This window comes from Antechinus flavipes, chromosome 1 (assembly GCF_016432865.1).
Source record: "Antechinus flavipes isolate AdamAnt ecotype Samford, QLD, Australia chromosome 1, AdamAnt_v2, whole genome shotgun sequence".
NCBI classification, from domain to species: domain Eukaryota; kingdom Metazoa; phylum Chordata; class Mammalia; order Dasyuromorphia; family Dasyuridae; genus Antechinus; species Antechinus flavipes.
The window spans coordinates 483,731,959-483,754,732 of NC_067398.1; the positions used below are offsets into that span (position 1 = coordinate 483,731,959).

Below are 22,774 nucleotides of genomic sequence, written 5' to 3' on the forward strand. Positions count from 1 at the left end.
GTTTGTTTTTCAAAAGTTCTTGGGAGTATTTGGCTTAATAGACTTGTTACTGCATGAAAATAAAATGTGATTAGCAAATTTGGTTATAAATAAAACACAAATCTTTGTTTTGTTTTGTTTTTCCATAGGAATGTTATCGTAACTAAATACAGTGATCTTTTCTCAGTTTTCATTTTTAAAATTTTTATCTTCAAGCAGCTTTTGACATCATGGGCCATCTCTTCATATTAAATAATCTCCTACCTTTGGCTTTCATGACCCTGTTCTCACTTTATTTCCCATCTACTTGTTTGACCAACTCTCAATTAACTTTGTTAGATCATCTTCAGTTTCCAATTTAAAGTATGATTAGGTATTCCTCAAATTTCTGTCATCAGGAAAAGGGAGGGAAGGGAATAAGGAGATAATGTATATAGTGCTTATTGTATACCAGGCATTGTGTTACAGACTCTACGTGTTTTATCTCATTTGACAACCATACTGGCTCTCTTTTCTCTCTCTTCATCTCTAACCCAGCATAATTTCTCTCATGAGCTCTCCAGTCTTTTATCATTAACTGCTATATGTTGAACATCTCCACCTGGGTATCCTTTTGGCATCTAAAACCTTATATGGCTAGAATGGAATTCATTATACTCCCTAAAAACCCATCTTATTTAAGCTACCTGATTTGTTTTATTAAGAGCATCTGAGGGTATCACCATGCTTTTTTTCATTTATCTAGATACATCTTAATGTAATTCTCAGTTCTTCCCAGACCTCCCCGCCTTCTCTAGTTGGTTGTAATATTTTTAAAATATGTCCCCCCCCCCTTTTTTTTTTTTTTTTTTTTCATTATCACAGTACTAATTCTAACCCTATTTACCTCTTGCTTGGACTAGAATAGTAGACTTCTAATTTGACTCCCTGCTATTATTTTCTTCTCTATCCAAGCCAGTCATCAAAAAGCTGCCATATTGATATTGCTAAAGGATAACTCTAACCATATACTTTGTTACTCATCTATAGTACCCCACTGCTTCTGGGATAAAATAGAACATTCTTTGCCTGGTAAACCTTTCTAGTATCATCTTATGTTATCCTTCTTTATGTATTCTACATTCAAGTAAAACTGGCCTGCTACCTTTTCCACATATCAAGTTTGAAGGTGCTGTGAATAGAGCTCTGGGCCTGGAGTCAAGAAGACCTACGTTCAAATCCAGCTTTTGAGGCTTAATAGCTGTGTTACCCTGAGCAAGTCACTTAACTTCTGTCTGCCTCAGTTTCCTCACCTCCAAAGTGGTGATAATAATAGCACCTATTTTTGTTTTTTGGAAAAAATTATGGGAAAGTATTTAGCACAAGTGGTTGACCCATAGTAGACAATAAATGCTTATTCCCTTTGCTTTCCCACAGAGATGACATTCCATCTTCCATCTCCCACCTCCCTACCTTTTCATGGACTGGTTTCCTATATTTCCCTACCTCATCTTTGCCTTTTAGAATACCAAGTTTCCTTCAATGCTTCCTCCATGACTTTTTTCTGATCCTCCCAATCAGAAAGGTAAAAAGTAATATGTTCTGGTTTTTAAAATTGCTTTGCATTTGCTTAACTGCATATGCTTCTTACTTCCTAATAGAATGCAAGATAGTAAAGAGCATGTGACTACATACTCTTTGAATATGGGGGGTTGAAGGAAAACAAAGAATCCAGAATTTCTTCAGGATTCTGAACTTGGATGTTTGGGGGTTGGTGGGAATAGTTTCTTTAACATAAGTAGGGGAAAAAAGATAATTTTCAGGAATGTGTTTTGGACACATTTGAGTTTGAGATATTAGACATTCAGTTTAAAATGTCCAACAATTGATCCTCAGGAAAGAAACTTGGGTTGTATCTATTTTATCTAGGAGTCATCTGCGTTAGAGCTGACAATTTAATCCAGTGAACCTAGAGATATAGGAGAAGAACCAGGAGAGGGTAGTTCATGGAAACCCAGAATATCAAGAGTGTCTAGGAAGAGAAGAAGGCTGTTAATAGTGTCACATGTGGCAAAGAGATGAAGAAAGATGAAGACTTAGAAAAAGCAATTGGATTTGGTAATTAAAAGATTATTAGTAACTTTGAAAAAAAAGCAGTTTCAGTTAGTGATAAAGTAGGAAGTCATTATAAGGAGCTGAGAAATAAGTATTGGACAAGTTGGGGCAGTGATTGTAAACAGCTTTTCTAGGAATTTGGCTATGAAAAGGGAGATAAAAAAAAAAACTTGAGGGGATAATAAAAGATCAAATTGTTGTTGTTTTGTTTTATTTTTTAAATAAGGGTGATCTGGGTATGTATGTAGGCAGCAGGAAAAGAGAGCCATTAGATAGGAAGAGACTGAATATTAGAGAGAGGAAATTATCATTACCAGGTCAGTCTACCAAAGCGGTATTGTTTAGTCTTGACATGAAGAGCCACCTGTTCATCAATAAGTATCTTAATGTTTTTGTTCAGAACCAAATACTCCAATTTGATACTCTGATTCTGAATGACCACATCTTTCCCGCTCTCTCCCCTCTTTTTTTTTTTTTTTTTTTGACAGAGTGAAGCAGGTGTTAAGGAATTTCATATAGTGCAAGTTTCAAGTAATAGCAAGCATTGGAAGTTACAGAAATCTGTCAATCTCTCTGAAAACAAAGGTTTGTGATTTTTTTTCCTTATATGGTAAATTCATTTATATTTCCTGATTCTTTTTTTCAGAATCCTAAGAATTGATTTTTAAATAAAGGATTAAATTATACTTTTGTGGGAAATAAATGACTATGAGTACTCCTATCCCCTCATCTTTATTTTGTGGATTCTTCTTTTCCCTATTTTTCACTTTTTTTTTTTTCCTGATTCCCCTCATTTCTCTAGCTTTCCTTTTACTTTATATGTGCTGTCTACTTACTGCCTTTCTGATTTCCTCTTAGTGCTCTAACTGGAGCATAACATATTTTGACTGGGTATATCTGAGGGGAATTGGGGTAACCCTTTCCTCTGGATTGGAGGCTCCTGAGTGGGATTGGGGAGGAGAGATTGAGTAAAGAAAAGTAAAAGAGGTCTATTTTCAGGGACTACAGGGCAGTATAATACTATATAATATTATAATACTACCAAGAAGTATAGTACGGATCAGCTATTGTATTCTAGCTTTTAGCTGTGAATGTGGGGAGCGTCAGAGTTATTTGGTGCCAGAGTTCAAATAATACCAGAACCTTGGTGTAGCATGAAGAATGTAATTACTAAAACTGCTGTTATTATTTTTTTCTTTTAGTCCTATACTCTTTCAGTGTCACAGGTTCAGCAACCATCATTGAATGCGAGTTATGTGTGAGGCTCATTATGGCTAGATGCTAGGCAGTGAAGAAGCAAAATGGTCTGATCCCCATCGTCTAGGACTGTGTTTTGGGGCTGGAGAATATGCATAACATGTACAGATAAATGAAATAACAAAGTAATGTATAATTAAAATAAAAGTCAAAGTCTACTAGGAAAAATTGAGAGAGAGAATGTTTTAGCTATGAGAGTGTGGAGTCTACAAATGTCAGGGAGGCATTCTTACTGAAGATGGAATTTGAGCTGAGCCTTGAAAGGAGAAAATTTTGACTTGTAGAGATGAGAGTGGAATATAATACAGGAATGAGGAGAGTTTGCAGGAATTGTATAAATCGTGGGTATGAGAATACAACTGCTTAGTTTGGAATGTAGAATTTGTGAAGTGAGGTAATAAGAAATGAGCCTTTATGAGTAAGTTACAGCCAAAATGTGGAGATTCTTAAATGCTTGGCTAATAAGTAAGAAACCACTGGGGTTTTAGGAACTAGAGAATGACAGGGGAGAACTTTTTTTTGGGGGGGAGCATTCTGACTGCTGTTTAAAGGATAGATTGGTAAAAATGAAGATTGATAGTTAGGGAATCAATTAGGAGATTGTAACAGTAGTCCAGATCAGCACTGATGAGTATGAGCTAAACTGGTGGTTATATTAGTCAAAAGAAGGGAATAGGTAAAAGAAACTGAGGTGAAAATGGTAGTATTTAGCAGCTATTTGGTTTGAGGGAGAAAGGTAGAGGAAAAAAAAAATCAAAGATGATAGCTTTGAATCTAGGGGTCTTCCACTCAAGTTAGAAAGAAGTTCAGGGTTAAAGTATAGAATGTGGAGTTCAAGTTGAAACTTTTGAATACATATTCAGATCATTTGAGAATTTCTGTTGACTTCCTAAATAAACTTTTCTCCCTTGGCTTTTGAAAATTTGAAATCATTATTTCTGATTCTCTTCCAACTTCCCTAATACTTTTTTCTTTCTCTTTCTCACTAATTCCTCATTCTCTTTCCGACACTTTAACATGACCTCCACATGTTCAGTAGTTTGACAATGTGTGGACTTCTGTCCCCCTTCTCCCCCCCAACCCCCATATTTATAACTTTTCATTTAATTTCATTTTCATAGCTTTAACTAGTTAATCATCCCTATTCAAGAGACTCTAAAATCTTTCTCTCTAATTTAAACCTCTCCTGAATTTTTTCCTTCATTTTCAACTCATTATCCCTGCCTTAGTGATTTATCAAAATCTTAAATTTAAATATGCATAAAATTGAACTTATTTATCTTTTATCCAAAACCTGATTCTTGCTTTACTAATTAATTCTGTTAGGAGCGCCACTATTCACCTGGTGACCCATTGTCAAATGGCTTTTATTTCTCCAAAGCCTTGATGTTTCCATGACTTTTATTTCTCCCTCACTTCTCAAATCCAGTATAAAGTTATCAAGGCATCAATTTTCCTCCAGAAGAGTTTTTGCAACCATTTCATTCTCTTTCCACTGCTACTCCCCTATTACAGGTCCTTATTATGCCTGCCTAGACTATTGAAATAGTCTGTGCAATATGAAATATTCTACTTGATGACCAGCTTTTTTTATATTATTTTTCTGCTTAAAAATTTCATTAGTGCCATATTATTTGCTGAATATTTTTTGCTGAGAGTTTTGCCTGGCATTCAAACCTGTCAACAGTCTGGTGTCACATCCTTATTTATTTCATGCTATTCCCCTCCATGTACTCAGTGTTCATTTAAAATATATAAATTGTTTTTTTTAAATCTCTGAGTACATCTTGTGTTTTTCCTGTCTTTCTGCCTTTGCTTATACTATCTTTACATACTAACATTATTAACCCCACCAAGAGATAATCACTCTTCTCTCAGTTTAACTTTAAATAACATTTTGTTTCTCTGCTGTTATGAACTAATATGATATTTTCTTTTATAGTTGCTTATCCTTCTCCCTCTAATAGACTTGTCAGTTTTGTGAGGGCTACTTTGGGTAGTGTCTTAATTTTATTCCTTTAGTACTTTGCTGATAATTCTGTAGTTGGAGTGAGTAACTAATGAATGCTTGCTGATTGATAATGAATAGGCAAGATTACTTAGAGAACAATAGCCTCTGAATTCTCATCCTGTGTAAATTACTTTATTGTCTAATATCAGAAGAAGAAATAAATTATTCTGTCACTCTTTTATCTCAAGAATTTGTTATTCCTGTAAAAGAATCTTTCCTGCCACCCTTCTCTCAGTCCCTCTACTATAACTGTTGACTTAATTCAAAAACTTGGTTTTTAGACTTTGAATTCCTGGATATTAAAATTTTTAAGTGATTTTTCCTTGGCCTGGAACCAGAGAGATAATGTTTTAAGAGTTAAATATTTTTTAAAATGACTAATGATCTGGTTTGGCCAAACATCTGAATGTGAAAATAAAATGGACTTTTACCAAATAGAGATTATTGTATTTCTCTTTTAATAAAGCTAATAAAATATATCTTCTGAAAAAAATTTTCCCTTGTCTTCCTAGATTCGAAACTTGGTAGTAGAGAGAGGGGAAAATTGTGCTTTAAGGCAGTAAGATGTAAAAATTTTGAAGGTAAGTTAATTTTACTTAGTGACACATTTCTCAAATGAGGATTTTTATTCATGGCCCTGAGATGATATCTGTCTTCTTCCCCTATTCTTTAGCTGCTGCACAGTCATCAGAAAAATACATATTTGCAGACATCATTTTTGGCAATGAACAGGTATGTAAATTAGCAAAAGAAATTATTTGACTTAAAAAGAGTCATTGTCAAAATATACCTTGTTGTTCTGACATAGACAAACTGTTTAGTACATTGATTTCTTTGCTTTTTGGAGTTCAAACACCCTATCATTATTTGATTTTTTTTCAGAAACTCCCCTTTTTCTACAAATCTCCTTATATCTTCTCTTCTCCCACATCCCCTTCCCTATGAACAGTTGTGAATGGAAGGAGTAATTAAAAATAATGCCGTATCCACTTAATATGAATTAATAAATTTATAAACACAAGTAAAGTTGATATGGCAAAATGCTTCTAATATGGAAAATTGAGGAGAACTTATTCAAAAGAGTTAGGACCATAATTACATTCTCTGCTATATAACAAAATAGCTAAACAAGAAGGCAGCACAGAAATACTTAAACCTGATTTTCTTTGTATAGCATGTCCCAAAAATCTTAGTGTTTTTTAAATCTTTTAGCAGCTTAAAATTGCCTTAAGTCTTTTTGGCACACTCTTTATGTAGAAATAACAGTATTGGAAAAGAGACAATTAATGAGATCATTAGAGATTAACATCATATGCCTCTCCATGTTCCAGTCAGCCTAAAAAACAAAGAAAACAACCATTCAAAATGTAGAGTTTGAAAGGATTGTTGGAGATATTTAATGGAAATTATTGAAAAACTTTTTTTTGAGGGGGGAGGGATAATTAATATATCTAGGTGTTTAAAGCAATACTTGACTTTGTATGTACTGGCTTTCAAACAGGAAGGCATTGTTAGAAACTTTATAATTTTTAAGTCACTGTGACTTAATGCAAAACATAGAAGGGAAAATATCTTTTGTTCTTATTTAAATGCAAGCATATAACATCATTTCATTTTTTAATATATGAGATATTAAAATTGGTGCCAAGATTGTTTTAAATAATGAAATAATTTTAGAAATTTTAATTTTATAAGACCGAACAGCACATTAATTTGCTATGCTATTCCATTAGTTTGTCATTAGCAATGAGTTATTGTGTTGAGTATTTACATCATTATCCTTAGATGAGAAGAACTTAATGCTAGAATTACATCATCATAATCTAAAAAATTTTCTTTGTGGAATAAAGAAAGAAAATGGGAAAATTTTAATACCTGCATGTAAAATAGAGTACATATTCCAGGAGAAAGCATTCTTATTAAATGACTTAGAAATGCAAATAAGAATAAGAGAGTAGGTTGGCTTTAGAGTACAGTACTGATCATGGGAAAAGGAGCAAAACAAAGGAGAATAAATCATCTGGTTTTTACTTATCTAGCTAATTATCAGTCACAATCAATATATGTATGTATGAATTTCTGCCATAATTCTAAACATGTGTTCAGAGTACAAGTGATCGCTTTAATATTGTTCTTAGGTCTTTCTTCCTTCTTCTTTTTTATTATTTATTATTATTATAACTTTTTATTGACAGAACCCATGCCTGGGTAATTTTTTACAACGTTATCCCTTGCACTCACTTCTGTTCCGATTTTTCCCCTCCCTCCCTCCACCCCCTCTCCTAGATGGCATGCAGTCCTATATATGTTAAGTATGTCGCAGTATATCCTAGATACAGTATATGTGTGTAGAACTGAACAGTTCTCTTGTTGCACAGGGAGAATTGGATTCAGAAGGTAGAAATAATCCAGGAAGAAAAACAGAAATGCAAATGGTTTACATTCATTTCCCAGTGTTCTTTCTTTGGGTATAGCTGCTTCTATCCATCATTGATCAGTTGGAACTGAGTTAGATCTTCTTTTTGTCAAAGAAATCCACTTCCATCAGAATACATCCTACACAGTATCATTGTTGAAGTATATAATGATCTCCTGGTTCTGCTCATTTCACTTAGCATCAGTTCATGTGAGTCTCTCCAAGTCTCTCTGTATTCATCCTGCTGGTCATTTCTTACAGAACAATAATATTCCATAACATTCATATACCACAATTTACCCAACCATTCTCCAATTGATGGGCATCTATTCATTTTCCAGTTTCTAGCCACTACAGACAGGGCTGCCACAAACATTTTCGTACATACAGGTCCCTTTCCCTTCCTTAGTATCTCTTTGGGGTATAAGCCCAGTAGTAGCACTGCTGGATCAAAGGGTATGCACAGTTTGATAACTTTTTGGGCATAATTCCAGATTGCTCTCCAGAATGGTTGGATTTGTTCACAACTCCACTAACAATACATCAGTGTCCCAGTTTTCCCACATCCCCTTCAACATTCATCATTATTTTTTCCTGTCATCTTAGCCAATCTGACAGGTGTATAGTGGTATCTCAGAGTTGTCTTAATTTGCATTTTTCTGATCAATAGTGATTTGGAACACTCTTTCATATGAGTGGAAATAGTTTCAATTTTATCATCTGAAAATTGTCTGTTCATATCTTTTGACCATTTATCAATTGGAGAATGGCTTGATTTCTTATAAATTAGAGTCAATTCTCTATATATTGTGGAAATGAGATCTTTATCAGAACGTTTAACTGTGAAGATGTTTTCCCAGTTTGTTGCTTCCCTTCTAATCTTGTTTGCATTAGTTTTGTTTGTACAAAGGCTTTTTAATTTGATATAATCAAAATTTTCTATTTTGTGTTCAGTAATGGTCTCTAGTTCATCTTTGGTCACACATTTCTTTCTCCTCCACAAGTCTGAGAGATAAACTATCCTATGTTCCTCTGATTTATTTATAATCTCGTTCTTTATACCTAAATCAGGGACCCATTTTGATCTTATCTTGGTATACAGTATTAAGCGTGGGTCCATCCAGGAGATCATTATATACCTCAACAACGATACTGTTTGAGGATATATTCTGATGGAAGTGGATCTCTTCAATAAAGAGAGCCAATTCAGTTTCAATTGATCAAGGATGGACAGAAGCAGCTACACTCAAAGAAAGAACACTGGGAAATGAATATAAACTGCTTGCATTTCTGTTTTTCTTCCTGGGTTATTTTTACCTTCTGAATCCACTTCTTCCTGTGCAACAAGAAAACTGTTCGGTTCTGCACACATATATTGTATCTAGGATATACTGTAACCTATTTAACATATAAAGGACTGCTTGCCATCTGGGGAGGGGGTAGAGGGAGGGAGGGGAAAAATCGGAATCGAAGTGAGTGCAAGGGATAATGCTGCAAAAAATTACCTTGGCATGGGTTCAGTCAATAAAAAGTTTAAAAAAAAAAAACGTGTGGGTCCATGCCTAATTTCTGCCATACTAATTTCCAGTTATCCCAGTAGTTTTTGTCAAATAATGAATTTTTATCCCAAAAGTTAGGATCTTTGGGTTTGTCAAACACTAGATTGCTATAGTTGACTATTCTGTCTTGTGAACCTAACCTATTCTACTGATCAACTAATCTATTTCTTAGCCAATACCAAATGGTTTTCATGACTGCGAATAATATAGTTTTAGATAATATTTTTTACAATATAGTTTTAGATCAGGTACAGCTAGGCCATCTTCATTTGATTTTTTTTTCATTAATTCCGTTGAGATTCTCGACTATTACATTAAAAGATCGAAAGGCCTGGAATATGGTATTCCAAAAGGCTAAGGAACTTGGTATGCAACCAAAAATAACTTACCCAGGCAGAATGAGCATCTTTTTCCAGGGAAGAAGATGGTCGGTCATTCAACAAAATAAGCGAATTTCACGTATTTTTGATGAAAAAGCCAAATCTTAACAAAAAGTTTGATCTACAAATATAGAACTCAAGAGAAACCTAAAAAGCAATGTTGGGAACTATATTTCTGTTATAAAGATGTATAAAGAATATATATACATCTTGTTCTAGAAACTAGAAATGGAAAGAATATTGTACCAGAAAAAGGGTAAAATGGGGGTAACTATATCTCACGAAGAGGCAAAGGAAACTTACTATATCAGAGATAGAATAGAGGGGAATGAATATAGTGGGTATCTTACTGCCATAAGAATTGGCTTTAAGAGAAAAATTTTAGACATATTCAATTTATGGTGAAACTTCTCCCACCTCATTGAAAGATCTTGCTTCCTTCTAAATTTTCACCTTGTTGATTCTATTAATTTTTGTTTCAGGATAACCCCTAGTATCCAGTTTCTCTGCTTCTGAATCTGATTATTCTTAGAAGTCACAAAACTAAATCATTTCATTGACTAGAAATTGCCAAAGATCATATAATTACCAAAAACAACCTTTTTTTCTAGTCCTTATCCTCATTATCCTCTTGGCAACATTTGATGTTTGGTCACTCTTTCCTTCTGGAAATTTTTTTTTCCTTGTCTTCAGAGACAGCATATTTCCCAAGTTTTCTCCTAACACTGAAATTGCTTCTCTGTAACTTAGCTTTATCCTGACATTGTTCTCTTGTATTCTTTCCATGGATGTCTTCTCCTTGGCCTCCTTTCTTGGTGAGTTGGCATTGCCTTGGCCTTTGCTCATGACTCAGATCTGTGTTTCCAACCCTGGCCTTTTGAGTTCCTACATCTCCAGCTGTCTATAGAATACATCTCCAACAGGATGTACTCTCAGTATCACTAATTTAATACATCTGAGATTGAGCTTATTATCATTCTCTAAAAATATACTTTCTCTTTGATTTCCCTGTATTTGTCAATAGTATTACTATTCTGCTCTCTTAGTATCTTGCTATAGAGCTTCATGATCTATAGGTTGGAGGTCATATAAAATAATGAAATTGTCTGCCTTTTAGTGTTTTTGTTTAATTTTTAAAAAATTTCTCTTAAGCAGTTCACAAGAGTATTGCTCTATTTCCCTTAATTCCTTATTGTGGTATTCTCTTCTTTTTTAGAGTATATGATTCTCTGTGGGAGCAGGTTTCTTGGGGAGGCTTTCTGGAGGCAGCCTTAGTATCAGTTCAGATCAATAATCACCTCAAACACAGCCAGTTGATAAAATCCAAACATTTATTTTCTCCTTCCTTGATTCCAAGAGCTCTTGCAGCTTGTCCTTTGCTTCTGCCTCTGCCTCAACTCCAACTCGTGGCTTTCAATCTTCTGAAGTGACTTCTGGATCTAGCTCAACTCCCACTCATGGTTTCTTCTGAACTGACTCTGACTAACTCACTGAAGCACTTTTTTTGCTCGGTGTAAAAGGTTGACCTCTCCTCCAAAAGAGTGGGATTATGGGTTTCTGACTTGTGAATCTCATACTGAATACTAACTTGTGAATCTCCCAAAAGTGTGATCTCCAATGAGTACTTAAATACATTAGTGAGCTAGAGAATTTGCTAAATACCATGCTAAATTAGGCAACTGACTTACCACTTTGCAAGGATTCTAACACCTTATGTTTATAATTTCTTATGAAACAGTTTGTTCAGCCTTTTGTCAATCAATGATATCTTCTTTCCAGTCTTTCCTGCTATAAAAAAGTGTTGCTGTGAAGAGGGAATGGGAACTAAATCTGTGATTTCATGAATTTAAGGACCTTCCAATTAAGAAAACTCCCAATGTATGGAAACACCTTCTCTACAACTTAGTCTTAGAGAGTTATCTAGAACATTTGAGAGGTTAAAGAGACTTGCTCCAGAGTCACATAGGCAATAAATGTAAAAAGTGGGACTTAAATAAGTCTTTCTGGTTGAGAGTCTGGCTCTGTCTATTTTTTCATACTGCCTCTATGCAGTTGGTCATGTTGCTTCTATTTCTACCTCATACTGAATAGTTTGAGTTATGTGAGTCTTTCTGTCTTCTGTTTGGTGTATATTTCTAGTACTAGGATTATTAGATCAAAAAGTTTCTTGCACAATTTCAAATTGCTTTCCAGAATGGTTTAACCAATTTATAGCTTTGCTACCAGTGTTTAATTGTATTTGTCTCCTCACAGCTCCTCCAAAATTAATTTCCATTTTATATCATTCTTACTAATTTTCAGTGACATCTCTGGAGACCATTATTGCATTTCTCTTTTTACTGGCAATTTGGAGTGTTTTTATGTGATTGTTATTTGCCTTTCTTTTGAAAACTATTCATATTTGTGGAGCACATTTCTTGAGCATTGGCTCTTGTTTTTACATATTTCTAGCTTGACTATTAGATTTTTATTAATGGTTAATAGAAAGATTCCCTCTTCCCCACCTCCCTCCCCCTGTTTCTCTTCTAACTACATTGCTTTGCTTGTATCAAAGCTTTTGTATTTCATGTAATTTAAACCATCTCTTTTAACTTTTATGGATCCTTTTTATTCCTTGGTTGATAAGAACTCCTATTATAATAGATCTCCATTCTATTCTGATCTTTTTATAAATCAATTTTTTTTGTAAAATAAGTTTTCCTAGTAATTCTTGTTGAGGAACTTCTTCCTCTTGGAGTTGATGTTTTTAGGTGCATCAAACAATTGGCTTCTTCTAAGTATTACTTATTTAGTCTGTTCCACTGATCTTTCTGTTTTGTAACTATTTCTAGTTTTAATGATTATAGCTTTGCATTATAGTTTTGAGAATTTTTAATTCTGTACCCTGTCATTCTTACTATTTTGGGTTATTTTTCTTGAGATTCTAAACCTTTTGTTGTTTCAAATGAATGTTGTTATTTCAATTGGTTCTTTGGCCTAATATTACTTGGCAAATTAATTTAGGTAAGGGTGTGTGTGTGTGTGTGTCTGTGTGTACCTGCACCTTTGTGTGCACGTGCTTCAATTATAAACAAGGAATATCCCTTCAATTAATTGTCTTTATTTTTGTAAAGAGCATTTTGTAGCTTCAATTATATAAGTCCCAGGCTTGTTTTTTGGTATGTTTGACTCTAAATTCTTTTAATTTTTCCTATGCTTTGGCTTTCTTACTGCTTTGAGAATAATGTTCCTAATGCATTAATCTAATTACTTCACTTCTCTGCTCAAATCTTTTTGGGGTTTTCCCTGGTCTCTAAAGTAAAAAAATCAAACACTTTTGTCTGATGGTAATTCTGTATTTTTTCAGTTTTATTTCATCATATACATTCTTTTTTTCTAGCTACCTGAACTATTCTTTGCCTCCTGAATAAACCCTGTACTGTCCTGTTTCTTTGTACCTCATTTGATACATTTCAGCCTGTCTTTTAAAACCCTGTTCATACATCCTTCTGTGAATCCTTCTCTGATCCCTGTAGTTTTTACTAACTTTCCTGAACTCCACTGACTTTGGTATCATTGTTGTGCTGTTCCTCACACAGAAACTCCCATCTCTAGTCTCTGAACATTTTCACTGGGTAAATTTGCTATGTCTGGAGTAATCTTGCTCCACATCTCTGCCTCCTCTTTTTCCTATCTTGCTTTTTTAAGTTTTAGCTAAAATCCTATATCATTGGAGAAGCTCTTCCTGATTATCTCTTCATCCTCCAATTTATCTTACACATTATCTTGTTAGTACACACTTGTTTTCATGATGTCTCCTCTATTATAGATAGTGAGCTCCTTGAGAGCAGGGATCATCTTTGTATCCCCAGTTCTTAGCACATTGCCTAGCACATAGTAGATTTCCTAATCTTTTTAACCAACTGAAACTTAAACATCATACACACTTTGCTTTGTACTTCAGGTGTAGTAATCATGTTTTATTATATATCAAAGTTAGCTATGTCTATCTCATTCTTATACTGTAAGCCCCCAAAAGGAAGTGACTAGCCTTTATCTAAATTTTCCTCAGTCTCTAATATGAGACTGTGTTATGATAAGTGCTTAATAAATGTTTATTGAATTTGAACTAGGATATTAGATTTTATTTAGTTGTAGCATATTGCAAGTTTCTTATCCATTATTTTAATTCTTCCTTCCTCTTATTATTCTTTTCCATCTGATTAACTTCATACCGGCTTTCTTCTGATTGTTTGAGATGGTAGATGGATAATTTTTGTTTCTGTTGCTTCAGAGACCTCTGTTGGTAAATAGGAAGGAGGAAGAAATGAAAGAAACTAGCATTTAATATATACCTGTATGTTGGTTTCTTTCTTACTGCCTTCAAACCCATCCAGGTCTTCTCAATCATTAACCAAAAAAACCCCACAAACAAAAACAAAAATAATATGCCAGGCACTGTGCTAAGCACTTAACAAATATTATTTCCCTTGATCTTACAACACTCCTAGGAGGTAGGTGCTATTATTGCCCCCATCTTTCAGACAGAGGTTAAGTAACTTGCCTAGTATCACATATAACTAGTGAGTATCTTGAGGTCTAATTTGAACTCAAGTCTGACTCCAGGCCTCGTATTGTATTTTCTGCTCTATTTAGCTGTCTCTCTGAGGAGTTTTAACTTTTAATTAAGCTTGCTTGGTTGGTTCTGAAATTACTGTTGAATTTGTTACTTTTTTTTTTTTTTTTTAGATATTTGAGATAATTTTAGCCCCAGGAAGCTTAGGAATAGTTTAGGGGGCAGAATTGTTACCCAGGATCTATAACTGGCATGTGTCTATAATTTCAATTCACATATTCATCCAAATGTATGTCCTGTGTACTGTGCTAGGTATTGGGGTTGCAAGTACAAAGATAAAACGATTACTATTCACAAGAAGCTTAATTCTAATTGGGGAGATGACAAATATATATGCAGAACAAACACAAAATAAATAAATAAATAAATAAATGTTTTGCGCGCACACACACACACTATATATATATATATATATGTATGTGTATATATATATATATATATATATATATAGTAATTAAGATAATTTGCAAAGGAAAAACTAGTTATTGGAAGGATCAGGAAAAACTTGTATCAGAAAATGGTTTTTGAGCTGTATTTTAAAGGAAGATAGGAGCTGTGGAAATAAGGCAGTATATTCCATTGATCTGGAACAGCCAATTTAAAGGCCTGGAGACAGGAGATCATATGTCATGTAGGGGAAAAAAAAAAAACATCAGATTTGACATTTAAAAGACTGTAAAGCAATTTCATTTGAGTCATGAAGTGGGAAACCAGTTTGCACAGAAATGAGTTTTTAGTGATAAAAGAAGTGGAGGCAGCAGGTATAAACACCTTTTTTTAGGATTTGCCTAAGAAGGGGAAGATAAAGTGATGGCTTAAGGGGATGATGAGGTCTAGGAAAGATTTATTTATTTATTTATTTTTGCTTTTGCTTTTGTTTTTGTTAGTGGGGTTTTTTTGGTTAATGTGGGAAGACTTGCATGGTTTTGAAGGCAGTAAGTAAGAAACCAGTAGACAAGGAGAAGTTGAAGGTGACTGAGATTAAAGAACTATTATTGAGATTTTAATCTGCTAGAAAAGGGGAACAATCAAAAGCACATGTATGTTGGTTGCTTCTAACAAGGAGAAAGGCATTTCTTTGTCAGAGACTAGGGAAAAGGAAGAGACAGTGGGTTTGAGATGGTTTGAGATGAAGACAAAGAGGGAAAAGAGAACTCATATTGAAAAGTCTGTTTTCTCAATAAACTAAAGATTTGAGCTACTCAGTGTAACAGACAGGAAGATAAGATGTGAGGCTTGGAGAGAGAAGAAAAAGGTTTTAGAATATTTTCTGTTGTAGTGAAGGATGACTTTGATGAAATTAGTCTAATTGAAGTTGGATAATATGAATTTATAGATATTCTCTCATTTTCTGTTCTATGTAACTTTCATCAGCTCCACTCAGTGCCAAGGCTTAGCAAGGGATGAATGGCATTAGGACATGACATGGGATGAATAACATGAGGAAAAGGGAGCAATTGATTTGAATGTAGTTGACATTGTAAAAAGGGAATTGATTAATTAGATTTAAAAGTGTCAAAATTGGGAAAAGAGGAAAGTGACATGAGAGCAGAGATTAAAGCCTGAGAAAGAACTGAGGAGTAAAGGGATTAGAGGACCCAGTGAAAGTAAAGAGCATATTTGGAATGTTTAGGAATAGGGAAAAGGTAAAAATGATGTTTTAAGAAAAGTTATCAAGTTGATGAATTAGAGTGGAAATAGTGAAAATGAAAAGACAAGAGAATTGACAAAAATTTGTATAGGAAATAAATTGCATATTTTGTAGAAAATCTCCAATAATGTGAAACTAAAAGATTAAAGGGAATAGGACTGTTGATAATAACAAGGAATTTCAGAAGAGGTTTCTATTTTGAGGATTAGTAATAAAATTAGTTTGTAGCCTGTTAGGTTATAAGTGTCAATAGAACATCTACATACTAAGAGTCTATATTTGATCCAGAAAGATGTCAAAGTAGAAAACATAGAAAACAGAGCTAGGAGTCATCCATATAAAGTAGTAACCAAAACTATATGAATATATGAGCTTATGAAAGAAAGGATTTTTTTTTTTTTTTGCTGAGGCATTTGGGGTTAAGTCATTTGCTCAGGATCACACAGCTAGGAAGTGTTAAGTGTCTGAGGCCAGATTTGAACTCAGGTCCTCCTGACTTCAGGGCTGGTGCTGTGCCACCTAGCTGTCCCCTTCACCACCACCACCCCCCCCCCAAAAAAAAAAAAAAAAAAGAGAGAGAGAGAGAGAGAGATTGGAATCATTTTCAGAATATTTTTAAATACATAAAAGAAAATACATGGAATTACAAAGAAAACCAATTACATTAACTAGTTATCAAAATATTTTTTTAAAAAAAGAAAAATTGGCAGGCCCCTCAGGTTAAAAGCCCCTATTATAGAAATTGCTAGACACAAATATTTCATGAATTTAGGAACGATAAGGGATTAGAGGTTCAGTGAAGCAGAATATATCAAGTTAAATATTGTGCATTTTTAGTACATAAGAAACAACTTATCTATCATTGTTGGTGTATGATCTTTTCTCCTTTCTTGATCAAAACAATAAAAACAAATTATAAGCTCATGTAGTTTAAAAAAAAAAAAGGGACATTTTGTGGATTTTAAAACATTTCCTAGGTTTTTTTGATAGACAGAATAAGACTTCTTAACTAGAAAAACAGAGCACTTATAATATAATTGTTACTCATGAGTTTGTTCTTTTATGTCTAAAATAAAACCTGTAGCTTCGTCTAATTGTAGACCTAACTATATAAAAAGATATGATAAATGAATGTGTCTGTTCCATTTGTATGCTGGATTAGATATTGCCTTTTATTGTAATTATAATTGAACATTATTTGTCCCACCTATGATATTAAGCAACACAAAACTATTCTATACATTCTTTTTATGGTCTTAGAAATAAATACTTAACCTTCTTGCATATATGAAAATAGAGTAAGATAAATGAATGGTACTGACGGGAAGAATGAAGTTTGGGAATTGTAAGTAATTGGTTTCAAGTCTGCGTGGAAGAATTCCATGTTATTAGTTTCTTAGGTCTATGACTTCTTACCACAGAGCTAGCATATAGTATCATCTATAAAACTTCCAGCCATGCTAGCATTCAAACCGTCATATTGTTTTCAAGAAGTTGTTTGTGAATATTTTTTCTATGTAAATTATAAGAAATGCACATTTTTATTCCATTTAGGTTTTAATAATTTAATAATAAACTGTTGTTTTTTAAAAACAGATAATAAGTTCAGCAAGTCCATGTGCTGACTTTTTTTTTCGAAGTTTATCATCTGAATTGAAAAAAACACATCCCCAGTCATCCATGTGTAGTTCTATGGCAACTGAAAAACAGTCCTCTGATGATGCAGTGAGATTAATTAAAAAATGCAGTGAGGTGGATTTGAATATTGTTGTGTTATGGAAGGTATGTATTATTGCTTTTCTTGAATAAGTATGTCTTTTTAAAAATATGCTTATTTTTGAAGTATTAGATATATGAGCTGAATAACAAATATTGGTTTTTCTATATTTAATTTTCTGAAGAACTTCAATTTTAATTTTGTTTTATTCTTTGACATAATGCCCCTCACTGTGACTAAGTTTGTTTTTTCCTAAGACCAGTTACTTATGTTGCTTTTTTTAGATGTGGGTGTTTTATCCCCTTCCTCAGTATTTGTAGTCTTATCCAAATTCTTCAGATAGTCTATTACAATCAGTATACCACAGTTTGTTCAGTCATTCCCAAGTTACTCGTCACCAGCTTTCCTTCCAGTTCTTTGTCACTAAACAAAAAAATAAACAGAATTAATAGAAAACTGCATATGTTTTTAGAAACAGGGTAGAAGACAAAAGCCAAGGACCTGTAATAGAGGTTGAATACAAAAGATTGTCATGATTCTATAGATATACTTCTAGGAGTAGCTGAACATAATTTCTAAGGATTTGTAAATAAGAGCCTTTTTGGAGCTACTTTTGGGTAATAAAATGGGAACAACCAAGTAGACAGAAACTTGAGCTGATATGATAGAATAAGAAGTAGCAGTACAGCATCGTTTCCCCAATAACTGCTCCAACAGTGATCTAAAAATTTAAAAACAATTAGTGATTGGGAAATAGAGAAATTACAAAGTGGGTCAACTTTCTAGCCCAAGATCACAAATATGATCTATAGGCAAGTGACCAAAGTGGAAAATGTGAAATCTAGGTAGCTTATGATTATGGGCACGGTACAACAGCTTCAGGACAAGAGTTGATCTTGCTCTTGATTTTAAGTCCCTGGCCCAGAGTAATAACTATGATTTTCCAGGTGGCCTTGGATCACAAACTCAGCCCTTGAGTTCATAGCAGGTTGTCCTAGAAGTTTCTGGTAGAATGAATAGACAAAAAAGAATAAGAGCTGTTATGATTCTAGATATATGCTTAAGACAAAATCAGAAGAGGAAAATAATTCTAAAACAATGAAAAACAAAGCCTCAAAGAAAAACCCAGTTTGCCCATAACATCAATTCAGATTCCTAAAGAAAGGATGTAAGAGGTAAAATAAGTTTTAAAATGATATAAAATAAAAATGAAGAAAGAATTGAATAAGAAATGAGAGCTGTGGCAGAGACTTGGAAAGGGTATAAATAACCTAGCACAAGAAGTACAAAACAAATAAAAGACACTGAAAATTAAATCACACAAAAATTAATTACAATACAAGACAACAAGAATCATTAAAACAAAGGCCAAAGCTTGAAAAAAAATAGAGGATAATTTAAAGTATCTCATTGAAAACAACTGAACCCAGAAGATTGAAGAAAGATCATTTAAGTCATTGAACTATATGAAAAAACACATTCAAAGAGCGAACCATATTTCAAGAAAACTGCCCAGATTTCTTAGAACTGGAAGACAAAGTAGAAATAAAATCCACTGGTTACTGCTTGAGCCTGAAGGGGAAGTAAAGGGGTAGGGTGTGGAGGACAATTCTAAAAGGAAAACTCCCATAAACTTTATAGCCAAAATCTAGAGATTCTGGATCAAAGTAAAAAAGTATTGCAAGTAGGCAAGAATAAAAAACTTATATTCTAAAAAACTACCAATCTATCAGTATAGTCATCAACAGACAGCAGGCTTACTAGGTAATTACTAAATGCTTAGTTGCCAGACACTGTGCTACCAAGTACTGGGAATAGAAAAAAGCAAGCAACAAAAAAGATCATTCTGGCTCTTTTGGAGCTTATTCTAATGGAAACCCAGGCCGTAGAAGAAACTAAAAAGAGGTTGTAAGAGAGAAAGGTACCAAATGAATGAACATGATGGAAGAGTCTGGTTTGTAATCTGTTGAGAAATGAAGACATGACTGGCCTGTATAACCTGAGGGAAGGAAGGAAAGGGGAATGTACATGGTATTTACGTCCTAAGCATTGAGAAGATCATATCACCCCTCTCCAAATGTGAAAACTGTGAAACAGTCCCTGTTATGAAAGCGCTCATAGAATAATGAAAGGGATAACATGATTGTAAACAATCATTTTCAAACAAAAATACATACTGGAAAAATGGGAAAAATCTCAGAGGGAAGGCATTAAAGTTAAGAAGGACTACAAAAGCTTTTTGCAGAAAGTAAGATTTTAGCTGAAATTTGAAAGAAGCCAAGGAGCAAAGATGAGAAGGAAATGATTTTAGATGTGGAGTGAAAATGTCTGAAGTCAGGAGATTTTGGAGGAGAATTAAGACTGGAAAGCTAGAAAGAGGACAAGTTATGAAGTACTTTAAAAGCCAAACAGAAGATTTTATATTTAATCCTGGTTGTAATAAGAATCTACAGAAGTCCTTTGAAAGGAGGGGTAATGTGATCAGTCTTACACTTTAGAAAGATCAATTTGACAAATGAGTGAAGGATGTTCTGTAGTAGAGAGGGACTTGAAGCAGTAAGACCAGCCAGCAGGACTTAGCAATTCTCCAAGCATAAAATGATGAAGGCCTTCTAGATTCCTGAGTGATGGTAGTATCAGAGGAGAGAAGGGGATGTATATTAGAGATGATATAAAGATAGAAGGAATAGGATATAGCACTTGAATGGATATAGAATGAAGTATGAAAGAGCAAGGAGGATGGTGGTACCCCCAACTTTTAGAAATTTAGAAGAGGTAGGGTGTGGGAGGAAACATATGACTTCAGTTTGAACATGTTAAGTTTAAATGTCTTTGAGATATCCAATTCAAGATAAGAGATTTGGGGATGAGAGATCAACAGAAAGCTTAACAAATACATCTGAGAATTATCTTTGTAAAGCTAACAGTTGAATCCATGGGAACTGATGAGATCACCAATCAAAACAGCATAAAAAGGCAACAGAAGAATGACTGGACAGAGTCAGGGGATACACCTCTGATTAGTAGGTTTAATCTGAATGGAGATACAGGAGAAGAGACTGAGAGCGGGCAACCAGACATGTAGAAGTAGAATGAAGAGAAAGCAGAATATAATATAGAGAGAAACATACTCCTATAATTGTTCCATAAACACTGCTTGAACTCAGCAGGAAGGCAATAGAAGAAAGGCTTGGGGAATAAAGGCATTACCAAATTGGAGGCTGATGATAATAACTGATATTTATATAATACTTTTTAGGTTTGCAAAGTACATTACATTGTCTCACAGTACTTCTGCATATGTCCCTTTGCAAATTTCATCAAAAATGTTTTGATTTTTTAATTCTAAGGATAGAAGACTATCAGTTAAATTATTTTGAGTCTAAAAAATGCACATTTTGCTTATTTTCTGATGATTGATGAAATTAGTTATAACATCTCTTGTCACAAATTTAGATAATCTTTTTGTTTGTTATCTCTTATAGGCCTATGTTGTAGAAGACAATAAACAGCTTATTTTGGAAGGCCAGCATCATGTTATTCTTCGAACTCTTGGAAGAGAGGCTTTCTCATTTTCTCAAAAGCAGGTAATAATTTTTGAAGCAAATTGACTGAACTGTGACAACTTAAGAATTTCTGGTTGTTAGTTTCCACACTTTTCTTCTATTTAAAATACATAATCAGCATTCATTATCTTTGTCTTAAGTTCATACATAATGTAAAATGATTAAATGTCTCTTTCCATGATATATGGGCATAATAAAATTAGGTATCTTACCAGTAGGTTAACATGAAAGTTAGCATTAGCCAAACTTGTGTTTAACACACAGGTTCACTAATTAATGCTACTTCATCTTCACTTAATAATACTTAATTTTTTTGTTTGGCAACAAGCTAATTGAAATTTTTTTTTTTTATTATTATAGCTTTTTACTTAGAAGTTATATGCCTGACTAATTTTATAGCATTGACAATTGCCAAACCTTTTGTTCCAATTTTTCCTCTCCTTCCTCCCACCCCATCCCCCAGATGGCAGGTCGACCAATACATGTTAAATATGTTAAAGTATAAATTAAATATTTTTAAATTAAATTAAATTAAAAAAATAAGTGTACATATCCAAACAGTTATTTTGCTGTACAAAAAGAATCGAACTCTGAAATAGTGTACAATTAGCCTGTGAAGGAAATCAAAAATGCAGGTGGACAAAAATAGAGGAATTGGGAATTCCATGTAATGGTTTTTAGTCATTTCCCAGAGTTCTTTTGCTGGGTGTAGCTAGTTAAATTCACTCCTGCTCCATTGGAACTGATTTAGTTCATCTCATTGCTGAAGAGGGCCACGTCCATCAGAATTGATCATCATATAGTATTGTTGTTGAAGTATATAATGATCCCCTGGTCCTGCTCATTTCACTCAGCATCAGTTCATGTAAGTCTCTCCAGGCCTCTCTGAAATCCTCCTGCTGGTCATTTCTTACCGAACAATAATATTCCATAATATTCATATGCCACAATTTATTCAGCCATTCTCCAATTGATGGGCATGAAAAAAAAATTTTTTTTGACAATAAAGTACACCCAAGGCCATTAGTTCTATTCTAGTACTATTAGTTTGCTGCTAAATACTCTTTTATGAACAAGAACAACAAAACCCAAGATAACATTTCTATTATGTTTCTCATAGACTCAGCTTACATTGTTGTTATTTTCTTCTTTAACATTTTAAACATGTAAGGGCATATGAGATCAATTCACCTTAGATATTAGAGGCTATGAGTTGAAAATGGGAAGATCTTGAGCCTCATAGAACCAAAGATAGTAGAATACCTGAACCAAGGGGGACTCAAATCCATCAAAGATTATAGATTCATTAAACATTATGAGTCATAATATGTTAGAATGGATTTGTTGCCCCATCCAATGCTTTTGCTGTTACTTGACTGCTGAATGTTACTAAGGAGAATTTTGGACATAAGCTAAGTTTTTCTATTATGGGCCAGAACTTGAAACAAGGTGATAACTCAATGGAATTGATGGAAGCAATGTTTGTGTGCTTGGGTTTGCACCTTTGAGAGTTCACACATTAGCTCACA

General features: G+C 33.8%; 1 protein-coding gene across 3 annotated transcripts in view; it reads left to right on the forward strand.

Annotated features, from left to right (window-relative positions):
- TRAPPC8 (trafficking protein particle complex subunit 8) overlaps window positions 1-22,774 on the forward strand; it is a 129,861-nt gene that overhangs the window by 98,729 nt on the left and 8,358 nt on the right. For all 3 annotated transcript variants that reach the window (XM_051970288.1, XM_051970286.1, XM_051970287.1), the window contains 5 exons: window positions 2,562-2,658; window positions 5,854-5,922; window positions 6,015-6,073; window positions 17,559-17,744; window positions 21,165-21,266. In XM_051970288.1, the coding sequence (XP_051826248.1) occupies window positions 2,562-2,658; window positions 5,854-5,922; window positions 6,015-6,073; window positions 17,559-17,744; window positions 21,165-21,266 (513 nt within the window). The remainder of the gene's footprint in view (window positions 1-2,561; window positions 2,659-5,853; window positions 5,923-6,014; window positions 6,074-17,558; window positions 17,745-21,164; window positions 21,267-22,774) is intronic.